The following is an 18,243-nucleotide window of genomic DNA, read 5'->3' as shown; positions in this document are numbered from 1 at the left end:
AGGGGAAGAAGGTAGTTTTGTGTACGTGCCAAATTGGGATGATGTGGAATTTATAAAGAGGTTGCTGGGGAAGATACCTGACCTGGACTCTCACAAGTTGGTTATGGGAGGGGATTTTAATGCAGTCATCAATCCCAGCCTGGACCGGTCGTGTTCAAAAATGGGTAGGGTGCCAGCACTGGCAAAGGAACTGATAGGGTTCATGGAGCAGATGGGGGGGTCAACCCATGGAGGTTTAGGCAGCAGACAGGGAAGGAGTTTTCTTTCTATTCGCATGTTCACAAGGTTTATTCCCGGATAGACTTTGTCATTTTGAGCAGGGATTTACTGGCGAGGGTGCTGGACACGGGGTATTTGGCCATCACTATTTCGGATCATGCTCCACACTGGGTGGAACTGCAGGTTAGTGAGGAGAGCTTCCAGCACCCGCAATGGAGGTTGGATGTGGGGTTGTTGGCGGACGAGGCGGTGTGCGAGAGGCTGAGGAAGTGTATGCAGAATTCCCTGCAGGTTAATGACATGGGGAAGTCTCAGCAGCAGTGGTCTGGGAGGCGCTGAAGACAGTGGTGAGAGGGGAGCTGATTTCGATTCGGGCTCATAGGGACAGGACGGATAGGGCAGAAATGGACCGATATCTTGCAGATAGACAGGTAGTATGTGGTGACTCCGGGGGTGGAACTCTTAAGGGAACATCGGAGGCTACAGGCTTAGTTCTGGGTGTTGTCCACAGGTAAGGCAGTGGAGCAGCTTAGAAAGGCGAGGGGGGCATTTTACGAATATGGGGAGAAGGCCAGCAGAATGCTTGCACAATAGCTTAGGAAGAGGGAGGTGGCCAGGGAAATAGAGTGGGCGGTCGATGGGGATGGGAATTGGTAGGGGAGTCGGCTGGGCTAAACAGGGCGTTCAGGGACTTTTACAATAGGCTCTATTGCTCGGAACCCCCCACGGGTGTTAGACGGACTGACCTTCCCAAGAGTTGGTAGGGAGCTGGTAGATGGGCTGGGGGCCCTGATTAGGGCCAAAAAAATAGTTGAGGACTTGAAGGCAATGCAGTGAGGGTCAATAAAATCATCCTGGGCTTTCTGTAGGCGAGTAAGTCCCCCCGAGTGAAGAATGTGATGCTCGAGCTGAATCGGGGTGGCGGGGGGGGGGCTTGCGCTGCCGAATTTTAACAATTATTGCTGGGCGGCTGACATAGCCATGATAAGGAAGTGGGTGGTGGGGGCGGGGTCGGTTTGGGAGCGGATGGAGGCAGCTTCGTGTAGGGGCATCAGTCTGGGGGCGTCGGTAACGGCACCTCTGCCGTTCCCGCCGGCGAGGTACTCCACCAGCCCCATAGTGGTGGAGGCCCTGAGAATCTGGGGTCAGTGGAGGAGGTTCGCTGGAGCAGTGGGAGCATCGGTCTGGTCCCCAATATGTGACAATCACCGGTTTGCCCCGGGGAGCTTGGATGGGGGGTTCCGAGTATGGCGAAGGGGGGGGAATTAAGAGGATGGGGGACTTGTTTTTAGAGGGGAGCTTCCCTAGCTTGAAGGCGCTGGAGGAGAAGTTTGGGTTGGGAAGGGGGAACGAATTTAGATATTTACAGGTGAGGGACTTTCTGTGCAGGCAGGTTTATCCTTCCCACTCCTGCCACTAAGGGAAATCCAGGGTAGGGTAGTGTCTATAGGATGGGTGGGGGAGGGGAGTGTCTCGGAGATCTACAAAGAACTCATGGGGGCGGAGGAGACGCAGACCGAGGAGCTGAAGCGTAAGTGGGAGGAGGAGCTTGGTGGTGAGATGGAGGATGGCTTATAGGCAGACGTGTTGAGCAGAGTCACCGCGACTGTAACACGCGCCAGGCTCAGCTTGATGCAATTCAAGGTGGTCCAGCGGGCCGACATGACAGTGGACTGGATGAGTAGATCCTTCGGGGTGGAGGACAGGTGTGCAAAATGTGCGGGAGGACCAGCGAACCATGTTCACGTGTTCTGGGCGTGTCCAAAACTTAGGGGATATTGGCAGGGGTTTACGGACGTCACGTCCAGAGTATTGAAAACAAGGGTGGCAATGAGTCCAGAGGTGGCGATTTTTGGGGTTGCGAAGGACCCGCGTGTCCAGGAGGACAAAGAGGCTGATGTTTTGGCCTTTGACGGATACTGCTAGCTTGGAGGGACTCAAAGCCCCCGAAGTCGGCGACCTGGCTAACTGAAATGGCGAGCTTTCTAGGCCTAGAGAAGATTAAGTTCGCCTTGAGAGGGTCAGTGTTAGGGTTCGCCCGTAGGTGGCAACCGTTCATCGACTTCTTCGCGGAGAATAGGGGGTCAATTAGGCGGATCTTGGTGGGATGGGAGTCGGAAATTGCACTATGTTTATTGCTCTTTGTACATTGTTTTTATACTGTTGTTTGTAATGCCAAAAATACCAAATTAAAATTGTTTATCAAGAAAAAAAACCTATTATTTTTCTCGCAATGTGCATATGTGTCTAATATGCTTCTTCCCATGTGTTTTAATTCTAGCCAATGATCTACTTGAAGACAAGGGAAAAAACCAGAGACTTACATCCAATGAGTATAGCTGCAAACGCAATTTGAAAAACGCTGTAGATGAGGGGAAATGTGAACATGAGCACAAGTTGTTCTGATGAAAAGGAGAGCTGGACAATGGTTGTGCAGAGCTGAGTGTTCTGTGCACCAGTCTCCAAAGCTACAGTACGACATCTGTAAGGCAAAGAAAATTGTCACTGTTGAGTTGAAGTCGCTGGTTGAATGATTTAAAAAAAAAAATTTAGAGTACCCAATTATTTTTCCAATTAAGGGTCAATTTAGCGTGGCCAATCCACCTAGCCTGCACATCTTTGGGCTGTGGGGGCGAAACCCACGCAAACATGGGAGAATGTGCAAACTCCACACGGACAGTGACCAGGACTCAAACCCGGGTCCTCAGCGCTATAGGCAGCAATGCTAACCACTGTGCTGCACTGGTTGAATGATTAACAAGACAATATCTAGCATTGCACTGATCTCTCAAAACAAAATGTACTAAGAACTTTGGTTCCTTAAATTGAATTGGGTGAAAACATCTATCAGGAAGAAGAATTTGGATTCCTTTGGAAAACAATTTTTCAGTTCAATGTGGTATATGTAAATTGAGGTTAGAACTTTATCCTGGTCTGACAAATCTATGTTAAGCGTACATGAACAAATTCATAGCAAAAAAATGGACAATCATTAAAAACACAAACATTCCTTTGTTATTGGGTCATAAAGCCCTTAAAATTAAGCATTTGTTGCACATAAAGTAATTAAACTGCAAATAAGGAGGATCATAAGCTTGCTAATTAGATAATGAACTCTACTTTTAACAGCAAGCTAGCACTCCTACAAGATTATACACTATGTTCAGCGACATTGACTGATTGAAGATTTCACAGTATCCCTTAGCAATAAGTTTAAAAATCTGAATTTGTTTCAGTTTCTTCGATTAGTATTCGATAACTATATCTTATTATCTTATTATGAATCCTGAATTCGCCTCTGAAAAACAAATAGCAAATACTGCCAAAGATAGAAGTTGAACACACAACAGGTCAGCATACACCTGTAGAAAGAGTCGGCTATCTATGTTCTAAGCCCATATCTTCAGAACTGGAAAAAGGAGATGTCTACGTATCTTAACAGAACCAGAAAAAGGGAATGAGGTGAGGTGAGGTGGGGTGGAGTGGGAGCTATTAATTAAGCACCAAATGTAATTTAGTGGAATTTTTGTGGATGGCTTTGATGAGGAAATGACATCCCTCGTGAACTGTGGTAAGTTCTATGGCCTGGGGCACCTAAATGTCTGAAGGCATTTGATTAATTTTGACACAAAATGGTGCTTGATTAAACTCTGTGCTCTCGGGATTCACAATAAACCTTGGGTCAGAAGGCACCTGAAGTGTGGAAAACAGGGAGTACTTAATAGAGGAGTCATTTTGGAATGGGGATGAAATACTGAGCAAGTTAGCCCAGGAGATGAGACCAGCAGTGTTTCTCACAATTGAAAATGGCCTCAATAGTTTGCAGATGATCCCAACCTAAAAGTGCAGAGCAAGCAGCGCACTAATGACAAGATGCGTTAGAAATAACTTGCATTAAGAATAGATAAAATGTTTATGGCATTTGTGTGGGGGGGGGGAGGAATCCAAGAATCCCTAAGACAACACTGCAGAGGAGGAGAAGAACGGGAGGGCCTGGTCGTCCTGAACTTGCAATATCATAACTTGACACCCACAGCCGAGAGAGTGAGGGAATGCATAAGGGAACCGAACATGGAATTGGTGAGGTTGAAGGAGTCCTCCTGTAAGGGAACGACCCTCTGAGCCCTCACCATGTCAACACTCCCATCCCGGCCGGCCTAGTGGTAGTAGCAACACTATGAACCTGCAACCAAATGAGACAACACTTTGGTTTAATTGAGGTGTCCACCATGGCCCTCATCTATTGCAGCCACAGATTCCCACCAGCCATGCTAGACGCCACCTTTAAGAAGTGGAGACAGAACGGGAGGGGGGGGGGAACACTAGCAATCAGGGACTTTTACATGGGGGACAGACTCGCAACGTTAGAAGAGCTGACGGACAGACTGGAACTACTGAACGGACAGGAAGTCCCAACATTTACAAATCAAAAACTTCCTCCACAAGGAGACGCCGAATGGAGTTTGGCAATGTTATGGAGGTGGAAGCAAGTGGTCTCAGTGATGACAGGATTATAGTTGGATTATGTTATCACAGTCAATAGAGCAAGGAACAATTTGAAGATTCTGAGGCACTGAACTGGAGATCTTTGTGCAGGAGGTGGAATCAAATAGAGATAGTTTGTACTCACTGCAGGGAAGTAGGTCCTCTAGACACATGCTCAAATCACAGTAAGGATGAATCAACCATTGACAATATGGTTCTTGTCAGACTCTGTGGTTGTGGCTGCTGCAGTAAGGAAATGTCCTCACTGAGATGCAAACATCTGACACATTGCCCAGGGTTAGGTAGGAGAATTTTCCCTGAACACATTGAATGGACATAGGGTGGGCTCCATTCCTGAGAACAAGGGTGGGATTCTACGGTCTCCAACGTTGAAATTGCATTCATCGATCGGCAGGAGAATCCATGTTGGTGCCAAAATCGGGGGCAGCGCCGCTTTCGTGATAATCCGCCCACTCCAAAACGGCATACTCTAGGAGTACACTGCACGCCGTCAGGACGTCCTCAGGACGTTATCTGAGGCCCTCCCCCCCCCTGAATCTCCGCCTACGATGGGCCGAGTGCCCGACGGCGTGAGCTCGAGCCCAGCGATGACATTGATCTCCTGGCACAGCTGTCTCCAACACCCTCCATAATCCCAGAGACACTCACCTCGGTTGGGCACCTTAGTGAAGAGATTTCCAGGACACTCTGGTGCGTACCACACACATGCTGTGGTATATGAGGTAGAAGTAGGAACATCCAAGGGGGCGGACAGTCCGAGGGTGGGCCAACCCCAGGAACTAGCTGACGTCCAGATGGATTTTGAGCTTCTGGAACAGGCGGTCCCATTAATTGTGGAGATCCAGTCACAGAGCCAGGGACTACATTAGGGGTTGTCAGAGAGCATTTAGTACCTGCAGGCGCAGTTGGAGTCCATATGCGTGCAGCAGCAAGAGGTGGTGCCAACCATGCATGCCACCCAAGCCAATACCACATGGGTGGGGTCTGTGGTGGAGGCTTTGGGGGCAAAAGTTTTGGCAAAGGATCAGCATTCCAAGGCCTGGGGCTTTGTGTGCAGGCAGTGGCCAAGGCCCAGGACAGGGCTGCTGCCTCACAGCCATGTGCCACAGCCACCTGGAAATTTCAGCGGTGCCAGTGTGGCCCAGTCACAGTAGGTCATGGCTGGGAATGTCAGCGGATTTGCTCAGGCGCTGGCCGACATGGAGCAGATACAAAGGGAGGTGGCGCAGTCCCAGAGAGAGATGACGTAGTCACTGGCCGATGTGACATAGACCCAGAAGGTGGGTCACAGCATGATGTGGTGCAATCCCAGATGGCGATGGTGCACTCCCTATGCTCCATGGCCGCGAGCATGCAGAACCTGGACGATGCCAGAGCGGGACTCCAGTATGGGCAGCGGTAGGTGGCATGGGAGCCTCAGGGGATAGCTCCGCTCACACCCCCATCCCATGGAGTAGCCTAACAGCCACTGGGCACCCAGAGGGAGGAGAAGGTGATGGCCTGGGCTCCACCCCCCCCCCCCCACCCGCCCCACCACCATCACCCCACTACTTGCATGCAGAGATCACCCAGGTGCATGGTGGAACGTGCTACCGTGGGCAGGTGTCAGGTGTTGTCATACGATGCAGAGCACCAGAGCTCATCACAGAGCGGGTTGTCACCATCCTCCATCCCATGGACCAGGCTCGCTGTTACTCCCAACCCAGGTCCCGCACCCTGTGGTGAGGCAGGCATGTATCACGGAGGGTGTTGAAGATGGGGAGTTGGCCGGGGTGGGGTAGGGGGTCCGGGGGTGGGATGTGGTGTCCGTGCCATTAGCCAGTTCCCCCCTCCATCCCAGTCAGTGAACCTGGGGGAGCCCAGAGCATCCTGAGTGTTGGCCCTGGCGCACACGTTGTGCGGCCTTCCGTGCCCGCCTGGGCCCCATGTCCTGCTGCCCCTACCCAAAACCTTCTCGTCGGAGGAGGACTGGTGTTCATTCTCCTCCTCCAGCACATCACCCCACTGCTGCGCAATGATGTGGAGGATGCAGCAGGCTGCCACGATGTGGGTGACCCTCTCAGTGCCATAGTGGAAGACCCCTCCAGAGCGGTCCAGGCACCTGAACCACATCTTCAGGAGGCTGAAGCCCCGCTTGATCATACCCCTGGTCGCTGCATGGGCATCGTTGTAGCGGTTCTCCATGTTGGTTTGTGCCGATCGGGATAGGCGCCATGAGCCATGACCGATGTGTCCCTGTTGCCCAGGAGCCAATCCCCCAGCTTGGTGGAGCGTCTAGAACATGTCATGAACCATCGAGTGTGCCAGAATGAAGGGACGCTGCCCTGGTATCAAGCGCAGATGTGCATGATGCTCATCTGATGGTCACATATCAGTTGCACATTCATTGAGTGGAACCCCTTTCAGTTTGTGAAGAGCGGCCTGTCATCTGCGTGTGCTCGTAGAGCGATATGCTTTTTAAAAAACTGATTTACAGGATATGGGCATCGCTGGTTAGGAAAGCATTTATTGCCCATCCCGAGTTGCCCTTCAGAAGATGGCGGTGAGTGTTCTTGAACCGTTGCAGTCCTTGATGTGTAGGTACACCCACTGTGCTGTTAGGGAGGTAGTTCCAGGATCTGAAGTCTGCATACCACCAGCTCCCAGTCCGCCCGGAGGACCGCCACCATGGCTTTTGAGGTAGACGACCGCCTTTTCCACTTCCTCCGGGTTCCCTTTGGCATCATGAACGGGGTTTCGGTGTTCCAAAGAACAATGGACCGAATGGTGGACCAGTACGGGCTGCGGGCCACATTTCCGTACTTGGACAATGTCACCATCTGCGGCCATAATCAGCAGGACCATGACGCCAACCTCCACAGATTTCTCCAAACCGCCCAAACCCTAAACCTCACGTACAACAAGGAGAAATGCGTTTTCCGCACAACCAGACTAGCCATCCTTGGCTACTTCGTGGAAAACAGGGTTCTAGGGCCCGACCCTGACCGTATGCGCCCCCTCCTGCAACTTCTGCTCCCCCAAGGCCATGAAGAGGTGCCTCGGGTTCTTTTCATATTATGCCCAGTGGGTCCCCAACTATGCGGACAAAGCCCACCCACTAATCAAGGCCACCATCTTCCCACTGGCAACTGAGGCCCGCCAGGCCTTCAGCTGCATCAGGGCGGACATCGGCAAAGCCGCGATGCACGCGGTGGACGAGTCCGTCCCCTTCCAGGTGGAGAGTGACGCATCAGAGGTCGCTCTCGCCGCTACCCTCAATCAAGCAGGCAGACTGGGAGCGTTTTTTTCGCGCACCCTCACCACCTCCGAAATTCGGCACTCCTCAGTCGAGAAGGAGGCCCAAGCCATCGTGGAATCCGTACGGCACTGGAGGCACTACCTTGCTGGTAGGAGGTTTATCCTCGTCACCGACCAATGATCGGTAGCCTTCATGTTCGACAATATGCAGCGGGGCAAAATCAAGAACGATAAAATCTTGAGGTGGAGGATCGAACTCTCCACCTATAATTACGATATAGTATATCGTCCTGGGAAGCTCAACGAGCTCCCAGATGCCCTGTCCCGTGGTGCAAGATGACCGACTACGGGCTATCCACGATAACCTCTGCCACCCGGGGGTCACCCAGCTTATCCACTATATCAAGGCCCGCAACCTGCCCTACTCCACCGAGGAGGTCAGAGCCATGACCAGGGACTGCCAGATATGTGCAGAGTGTAAACCGCACTTCTATCGACCGGATAAGGTCCACCTGGTAAAGGCATCCCGGCCCTTTGAATGCCTCAGTATCAATTTCAAAGGGCCCCTCCCCTCCAATAACCGCAATACATATTTCCTCAATATTATTGATGAGTTTTCCCGCATCCCCTTTGCAATCCCTTGCCCCGACATGACCACGTCCACCGTCATCAGAGCCCTACATAGTGTCTTCACTCTGTTTGGTTTCCCCAATTATGTCCACAGTGACCGGGTCTCGTCGTTCATGAGCGATGAACTGCGTCAGTACCTGCTCAGTAAAGGCATCGCCTCGAGCAGGACTACCAGTTATAACCCCAGGGGGAACGGGCAGGTGGAGAGGGAGAACGCGACAATCTGGAAGACCGTCCTATTGACCCTGCGGTCCAGGAATCTCCCAGTTTCTCACTGGCAGGAGGCCCTCCCCAATGCGCTCCATTCTATTAGGTCCCTACTTTGCACGGCCACAAACCAGACTCCTCATGACCGCCTATTTGTTTTACCTCAGGGGCCTCGCTTCCGTCCTGGCTGAAGACACCGGGGCCAGTCCTACTCAGAAAGCACGTCAGGAGCCAAAAGCCCGATCCTCTGGTAGAGAGGGTCCAGCTCCTACACTCCAACCCCCAGTACGCTTATATCGAACACCCCAATGGCCGACAGGATACGGTCTCCCTCCAGGACCTGGCGCCCGACGGTTGCACCACTGCCACCGCCGCCCCTCCACAATATTCCTCCCAACCTACCATGACCAGCGCCCCCGCCCCTATATGGTGGGTGGGGGGGAGGGGGGGGGGGAGGGAGTAGGGGAAGGGGGGTAATTCACAGTCACACAGAGCGGGGGAGGGGGTGGGGGGAGGGGGGTAACTCACAGTCACACAGAGCGGGGGGAGGGGGAGGGGGGTAACTCACAGTCACACGGAGTGGGGGGAGGGGGAGGGGGTAACTCACAGTCACACGGAGCGGGGGGAGTGGGTGGGGGGTACCTCACAGTCACACTGAGCGCGGTGGGGAGGGGAGGGTAACTCACAGTCACACAGAGGGGGGGAGGGGAGGGTAACTCACAGTCACACGGAGCGGGGGGAGTGGGTGGGGGGTACCTCACAGTCACACTGAGCGGGGTGGGGAGGGGAGGGTAACTCACAGTCACACAGAGAGGGGGGGGGGGGGGGGGTAACTCACAGTCACACAGTGCGGGGGGGTAACTCACAGTCACACAGTGCGGGGGGGTAACTCACAGTCACACAGAGCAGGGGAGGGGGAGGGGGGTAACTCACAGTCACACAGAGGGGGGGGGGAGGGGGGTAACTCACAGTCACACAGAGCAGGGGGGGAGGGGGGTAACTCACAGTCACACAGTGCGGGGGGGTAACTCACAGTCACACAGAGCGGGGGGAAGGGGGTAACTCACAGTTACACAGAGCAGGGGAGGGGGTGGGGGAAGGGGGTAACTCACAGTCACACAGAGCAGGGGGGAGGGGGGTAACTCACAGTCACACAGTGCGGGGGGGTAACTCACAGTCACACAGAGCGGGGGGGAAGGGGGTAACTCACAGTCACACAGAGTGGGGAGGAGGGGGGTAACTCACAGTCACACAGAGCGGGGGGGAGGGGGGTAACTCACAGTCACACAGAGCGGGGGGGAGGGGGGTAACTCACAGTCACACAGAGCGGGGAGGAGGGGGGTAACTCACAGTCACACAGAGCGGGGGGGGAGGAGGGGGGTAACTCACAGTCACATAGAGCGGGGGGGAGGGAGGTAACTCACAGTCACACAGAGCGGGGGGGGAGGGGGGTAACTCACAGTCACACAGAGCGGGGGGGAGGGGGGTAACTCACAGTCACACAGAGCGGGGGGGAGGGGGGTAACTCACAGTCACACAGAGTGGGGGGGAGGGGGTTAGGGTAACTCACAGTCACACAGAGCAGAGGGGGAGGGGGGTAACGCACAGTCACACAGAGTGGGGGAGGGGGGTAACTCACAGTCACACAGAGCGAGGGGGAGGGGGGGTAACTCACAGTCACAGAGAGCGGGGGGGTTAGGGTAACTCACAGTCACACAGAGCGGGGGGGAGGGAGGAGGGGGTAACTCACAGTCACACAGAGCGGGGAGGGGGGGTAACTCACAGTCACACAGAGCGGGGGGAGGGGGGTAACTCACAGTCACACAGAGCGGGGGGAGGGGGGTAACTCACAGTCACACAGAGCGGGGGGAGGGGGGTAACTCACAGTCACACAGAGCGGGGGGGAAGGGGGTAACTCACAGTCACACAGAGCGGGGGGAGGGGGGTAACTCACAGTCACACAGAGCGGGGGGGGAGGGGGGTAACTCACAGTCACACAGAGCAGGGGAGGGGGGTAACTCACAGTCACACAGAGCGGGGGGGAGGGGGGTAGCTCACAGTCACAGAGAGCGGGGGGGGAGGGGGGTAACTCACAGTCACAGAGAGCAGAGGGGGAGGGGGGTAACGCACAGTCACACAGAGTGGGGGGAGGGGGGTAACTCACAGTCACACAGAGTGGGGGGAGGGGGTAACTCACAGTTACACAGAGCGGGGGGAGGGGGGTAACTCACAGTCACAGAGAGCGGGGGGGGAGTGGGGTAACTCACAGTCACACAGAGCGGGGGGAGGGGGGTAACTCACAGTCACACAGAGTGGGGAGGAGGGAGGAGGGGGTAACTCACAGTCACACAGAGCGGGGGAGGGGGGTAACTCACAGTCACACAGAGCAGGGAGGAGGGGGGTAACTCACAGTCACACAGAGCAGGGAGGAGGGAGGTAACTCACAGTCACACAGAGCAGGGAGGAGGGAGGAGGGGGGTAACTCACAGTCACACAGAGCAGGGAGGAGGGGGTAACCCACAGTTACACAGAGCAGGGAGGAGGGAGGAGGGGGTAACTCACAGTCACACAGAGCAGAGGGGGAGGGGGGTAACGTACAGTCACACAGAGTGGGGGAGGGGGGTAACTCACAGTCACACAGAGCGGGGAGGAGGGGGGTAACTCACAGTCACACAGAGTGGGGAGGAGGGGGGTAACTCACAGTCACACAGAGCGGGGGAGGGGGGTAACTCACAGTCACACAGAGCGGGGGGGAGGGGGGTAACTCACAGTCACAGAGAGCGGGGGGGGAGGGGGGTAACTCACAGTCACAGAGAGCAGAGGGGGAGGGGGGTAACGCACAGTCACACAGAGAGGGGGAGGGGGGTAACTCACAGTCACACAGAGCGGGGGGAGGGGGTAACTCACAGTTACACAGAGCGGGGGGGAGGGGGGTAACTCACAGTCACAGAGAGCGGGGGGGTTAGGGTAACTCACAGTCACACAGAGCGGGGGGGAGGGGGGTAACTCACAGTCACACAGAGCGGGGGGAGGGGGGTAACTCACAGTCACACAGAGTGGGGAGGAGGGAGGAGGGGGTAACTCACAGTCACACAGAGCGGGGGAGGGGGGTAACTCACAGTCACACAGAGCAGGGAGGAGGGGGGTAACTCACAGTCACACAGAGCAGGGAGGAGGGGGGTAACTCACAGTCACACAGAGCAGGGAGGAGGGGGTAACCCACAGTTACACAGAGCAGGGAGGAGGGAGGAGGGGGTAACTCACAGTCACACAGAGCAGAGGGGGAGGGGGGTAACGCACAGTCACACAGAGTGGGGGAGGGGGGTAACTCACAGTCACACAGAGCGGGGGGAGGGGGGTAACTCACAGTCACACAGAGCGGGGGGGAGGGGGGTAACTCACAGTCACACAGAGCAGGGGGAGGGTGATGCACGATCAATTGCACAAAGACGAGAGTTGGATACAATCGAGGCTTTAATACACGAAGATGTGTGGCCTTCTTCAGCAACTGGCGCAGTGGCTGCTGTACGGGGAGCACACATATTTATACTCCGCCTACTGGGCGGAGCCAGCAGGCAGGGAACTACCCCTGTACCTGTCGTACAGGGCCTTACCACAAATCACCTAATATATACATCAGTGGTGACTACCACATTCACCGCCTGTTAAAATTGAGTCCAGCGGGAGTGGTGGAGAACTCTATACAAGTACATGTTTTTTTAAATACAGAGAGAATTATACAGAAGGATGATGTTTCAAGAGTCCCGATCAAGTTACAGGTTCAGTCGGACCGGAGCCTTGATCTGCAGCTGGGAGTGCCGCAGCAGTGGCAGCGATTGTGGTGTCGGTCTGGTCCTCGGTGACTCCGGGAGCGTGCCAAAATCCTCGTCATCCTCGGGTGTGGGCAGGGGGAGGACGGATTGTCCTGGGGCGGGGGTTGCGGCTGTGTGTGCCGGGTGAGGGGAGGATGGCGCAGAGCCGGAGGGGTGTGTGTGCAGGGAACCTGCTGATGCCAGGTCCCTGAGGGAGACAGTATCTTGGCGGCCGTCGGGGTACACTACGTAGGCGTACTGTGGGCTGGCGTGGAGTAGATGTACCCTTTCAACCAACGGTTCTGCCTTGTGGAGTCGAACGTGCTTACGGAGGAGTACGGGTCCTGGAGCTGCGAGCCAAGTCGGGAGCGATACCCCGGAGGTGGACTTCCTGGGGAAGGCAAAGAGACGTTCATGGGGTGTGCCGTTAGTCGCAGTACAGAGGAGCGACCGAATGGAGTGCAGTGTGTCGGTGAGGACCTCCTGCCGGCGGGAAGCCTGGAGATTCCTTGGGTAGGGCCAGCTGAACTGCCCTCCAGACCGTCCCATTCTCCCTCTCCACCTGCCAGTTTCCCCGGGGGTTATAGCTGGTCGTCCTGCTCGAGGCGATACCCTTGTTGAATGAGGATCCCCTGTCACTGTGGACGTAGGCAGGGAAGCTGAACAAAGCGAAGATGTGTTGAGGGCTTTGATGACGGTGGCAGACGTCATGTCGGGGCATGGGATGGCGAAGGGGAATCTGGAATACTCATTGATCACACTGACGAAGTACGTGTTTTGGTCGATGGACGGGAGGGGGCCTTTGAAGTCAATGCTGAGGCGTTCAAAGGGGCGGGAGGCCTTCACCAGGCGCGCACGGTCTGGCTGATAGAAGTGCGGCTTGCACTCAGCACAGACCTGGCAGTCTCTGGTGATTGCCCTGACTTCCTCGACGGAGTAGGGAAAATTGTGGGCCTTGATGAAGTGGTACAAACGTGTGACTGCTGGGTGACAAAGATTGTCGTGCAGAGTCCGGAGTCAGTCCACCTGTGCGCTGGCACATGTACCTCGGTGTAGGGCATCGGGGCGCTCATTGAGCTTACCGGGTCGATACAAAATCTTGTAGTTGTAGGTGGAGTGCTCGATCCTCCACCTCAAGATTTTATCGTTTTTGATCTTGTCCCGCTGTGTGTTGTTAAATGTGAAGGCTACCGACCGTTGGTCAGTGAGGAGAGTGAATCTCCTGCCGGCCAGGTAATGCCTCCAATGCCGCACAGCTTCAACGATGGCTTTTCCGACAGAGGAGTGCCGAATTTCGGAGGCATGAAGTGTCCGTGAAAAGAATGCAACGGGACTGCCTGCCTGGTTGAGTGTGGCGGCCAGAGCGATGTCTGAAGCGCCACTCTCGACTTGAAATGGCAACGTCTCGTCGACTGCGTGAATCACGGCCTTGGCGATGTCGGCCTTGATACGGTTGAAGGCCTGGTGCACCTCGGCCTTCAGAGGAAACAGAGTGGATTGAATGAGTGGGCGGGCCTTGTCCGCATTGTTTGGGACCCACTGGGCGTAATGAGAGAAGAACCCCAGGCATCGTTTGAGGGCCTTGGGGCAGTGGGGAAGGGGGAGTACCATGAGGGGGCGCATGCTGTCGGGATCGGGCCCCAGAACTCCGTTCTGGATCACATAGCTGAGGATGGCTAAGCGGTTCGTGCTAAATACGCACTTCTCCTTGTTATAAGTTAGGTTGAGGGGAGCGGCGGTGTGGAGAAATTTGGCAAGGTTGGCGTTATGGTCCTGCTGATCGTGGCCGCAGATGGTGACATTGTCCAGGTACGGGAAGGTGGCCTGCAGTCTGTACCAGTCAACCATTCGGTCCATTTCCCGTTGGAAAACCGAGACCCTGTTGGTGACGCCAAAGGGAACCCTGAGAAAGTGGTAAAGGCGGCCATCTGCTTTGAAGGCAGTGTATGGGTGGTCTGCCTTATGGATGGGGAGCTGGTGGTAGGCGGATTTCAGGTCCACTGTTGAGAAGACCCGGTACTGTGCAATCTGATTGACCATATCAGATATGCGTGGGAGGGGGTACGCATCGAGCTGCGTTTACCTGTTGATGGTCTGGCTGTAGTCCACGACCATCCTTTGTTTCTCCCCAGTTTTCACCACTACCACTTGGGCTCTCCAGGGGCTATTGCTGGCCTCGATAATGCCTTTCCGAAGCAGTCGCTGGACTTCGGACCTGATTAAGGTCCTGTCCTGGGCACTGTGCTGTCTGCTCCTGGCGGCCGGGGGCGTAGGCCTGGATGTTGCGGGAAGCGACTAAGCGAGAGCGCTAGCTTTTTAAACTCCGTGAAGTCGAGTGTGGCCCCTTCTAAGAGGAGCTGTCGGATGTAGTCGGACTCTATCCCTGTGACAAAAGCGTCTCTCATGAGCAAGTTCGAGTGTTCCGTGGCCGTGACAGCCTGACAGTCACAGTCTCTAACCAGGGGAATCAGGGCACGCCAGAAATCTTCCACTGACTCACCAGGATGTTGACAACGATGGAGAGGATGTGCCTGGCGTAGAGTGTGTTAGTCCGCTGGGCGTAGTTTTCTTTCAGTAGCGCCATGGCTTCGGCGTAGGTCGGCGCATCCTGGATAAGCGGAAAGACGTTGGAACTCAGCCGCGTGTAGAGGATCTGAATCTTCATAGCTTCAGGAATTGGGTCCGGCGTAGACCCGATGTGTGCTTCGAAACAGGCTACCCAATGTTGAAAGCCCTTTTTGGTATTGTCTGATTGCGGATCCAGCTGCAGGCGATCCGGCTTGATGCAGAGGCCCATCTTCTGAAAACTTTAGTGTATTAAATTGATGCACGATCAGTTGGATACAATCGAGGCTTTAATACACTAAGATGTGTGGCCTCCTTCAGCAGCTGGTGAAATGGCTGCTGTACAAGGAACACACAAGGAGCACACATATTCATACTCCGCCTACTGGGTGGAGCCAGCAGGCAGGGAACTACCCCCGTACCTGTAGTGCAGGACCTTACCACAAATCACCTAATATATACATCAATGGTGACTACCACAGAGGGTATCAGGGGTTATGGGGAGAAGGCAGGAGAATGGGGATGAGAAAAATATCAGCTATGATTGAATGGCGGAGCAGACTCGTTGGGATGAGTGGCCTAATTCTGCTCTTATGTCTTATGGTCTTGGATGGTGTCAAGATTCTTGAGTGATGTTGGAGTTGTGCTCATCCAGGCAAGTGGGGTGAACTCCATTACACTCCTGATTTGTGCTTTATAGATGGTGGACAAGCTGTAGGAATCCCAGCCTTTGACTTGCCCTCGTAGCCACACATTAATATGGCTAGTCCAGTAAAGTTTCTGATCAATGTTAGCCCCCAGGATGTTGATTGTGGGGGGCTCAGCGACGACAATGCCATTGAATGTCAAGGGGCGGTGGTTAGATCCTTTCTTGTAGGAGATGGCCATTGCCTGGCACTTGTGTGGCGCAAATGTCGATCACCCCCTGGACCTGGGACCAGTGATGGCAGTGAAATCCACTGCCCAGGCATCCTGATGGGCTAGGTCCACGTTGAAATGGATGTTTTGTGCCGACTGGGTTATATAGGGCCCACGTGATGTTGCGGATACACCGTGCACTGAGGTCAGTGAGATCTCGGATAGGCAGCTGTCCAGGATGAAGAGCCATCCGCCTAACAGCCCGAGAAGGAGGAGGAGGTGCAAAGGAAGCGCCGCATGAGGCTTTGAGTGTACTGGCACCACCTGTCATTTGAGAACCTGCCGGACGGGGCATGCCGTCGAAGACTCCAGCTGAGCAGCGGGCAGTGTGACATATCTGCCAGATCAAAGTGCACCTGACACCTGGCACTGCGGAGAAATGAGAACACCCGCTCCTGGTGGCCGTCAAGATGCCGATCGTCCTGAATTTTTACGCCGCGGGGTCCTTCCAAGGCAGCCAACTAGCAAGGCAGCCATCTTGCTATGCACCCCACTGATAACCCACCTTGGTCCCTGGTTCTACAGAGTGACACCAATGTTATTCTCTAAGTCTGAATGAAGACTGTAGACTTACAGTTAACACAAACACTTTATTCAAAAGGTTTGTTCTGCTTCCAGAGCTCAGCTAGATGTAAAACAGTCAAGAGGTATGACCAGTGAAACTAAGGTAAGCTGCCTATGCTGAGCTGTCTCTGTGTGCTGCTGCTCACTAGCTCTGAGATTGTCAAAGAGGTGGATGCTGCTTTGGGCTCGACCCTTTATATCAGCTGTGGCTGATACATCTGTGCTGCAATCCCTGGTGTATGTGCAGATGTATGTAGAGATGTAGAGATCACTACATCCCCCCCCTTTTGATTTGATATGTTTCCTAAACTGACCACAAGAAAACTGTACAGAACAAGTGGTGAGAATAAGCAAATCTGCACACTATGAAAATGATAAAGTAATACAGAAACAAATAACAGCGTTATGAGTGCATTGTTAGAAATGTTCATATCCGTCTTGTGGGTGTATTGAAGCGTCGTTACAAATTCAGCCGGTCGGGTGCCTTACAGCTTCTGCTGGAGCGTCGTAACGGTGGAGGTGGGGATGACGGTTTGATGTCATCGAGAGTACTGTCTGGCGTTGTGTGGCTAGGACCTTCCTGTGGACTAATGGACTTGGTCAAGTCCAGTGTGGGAAACACCGGCGTTGTAGGCCGAAGCATTAACAGATCCTGCCGGTTACGGCGAAAGAGTACTCCCGCCGACGACTTGACAATGTAGGACCGCGGTGCCTCCTGCCTGAGCACCGTGGCTGGCTCAGACCATCTGCCTTCTGGGTCCCTGATCCTGACAATGTCGCCCATGTTCAGTGGCTTGAGTTGGATCACATGTTGATCGTAGTATTGTTTTTGTTTGGACCGTAGTACCCGCATTTTGTCGAGTACCAGAGCGTTATCGGGATCTCGGAATTGAATCACCGGTAGGGTTGTCCGGAAGTCCCTACCGAAGAGCATCTGCGCTGGCGACAGTCCTGAGCTCAATGGGGTTGCTCGATAGGATAACGCGAGGTTGATGTCCGAGCATGAATCTGTTGCCTTGCTAATAAGCCGTTTAATGATGTGGACACCCTTTTCCACTTTCCCATTTGACTGTGGGTAGCGCGGACTGGACGTTACAAGCCGAAAGCTGTAGCGGTCTGAGAAGTCTTTCCATTCCCAGCTCGCGAAGCAGGGACCATTATCTGACATGACCACGTGCGGGATTCCATGTCGCGCGAATGTCTCCTGGCACGCCTTGATGACAGATGAAGACGTGAGATCAGGGAGTTTCAGTACCTCCGGATAGTTTGAGTAATAGTCCATGATCAAGACGTAGGTCAATGAAATAGGTCAATGCCCACTTTTGTCCACGGCGGCATTGTGAGTTTGTGTTGCTGCAGTGGTTCTTTACACTGTGCAGGTTGATGTCTTTGACAGGTGTCACATGTCATGACCATGTCCGTTATGTCTTGATTCATGCCGGGCCAGTACACAGCCTGTCGTGCTCGCCTTTTGCATTTTTCAATGCCTCGGTGGCCTTCATGAATCTTACGTAGCATCTCGGCTGAAATTGTCGACATTGGCCCCTTGTCCAACCGTGCTGGAGTAGGTACAGCACCCTCCGTA

The 18,243-nt window shown here is 54.2% G+C and overlaps 1 protein-coding gene across 1 annotated transcript in view; it reads right to left on the bottom strand.

Moving 5' to 3' along the window:
• Positions 1-18,243, bottom strand: part of slc10a2 (solute carrier family 10 member 2) — a 51,354-nt gene that overhangs the window by 14,188 nt on the left and 18,923 nt on the right. Inside the window, exon 5 of the mRNA XM_038817948.1 lies at positions 2,544-2,701. Within this exon, the coding sequence (XP_038673876.1) occupies positions 2,544-2,701 (158 nt within the window). The remainder of the gene's footprint in view (positions 1-2,543; positions 2,702-18,243) is intronic.

Source organism: Scyliorhinus canicula, chromosome 14 (genome assembly GCF_902713615.1).
Source record: "Scyliorhinus canicula chromosome 14, sScyCan1.1, whole genome shotgun sequence".
NCBI lineage: Eukaryota > Metazoa > Chordata > Chondrichthyes > Carcharhiniformes > Scyliorhinidae > Scyliorhinus > Scyliorhinus canicula.
The sequence above is the reverse complement of the archived record's forward strand: the minus strand, read 5'-3'. Positions and strand labels throughout refer to the sequence as shown.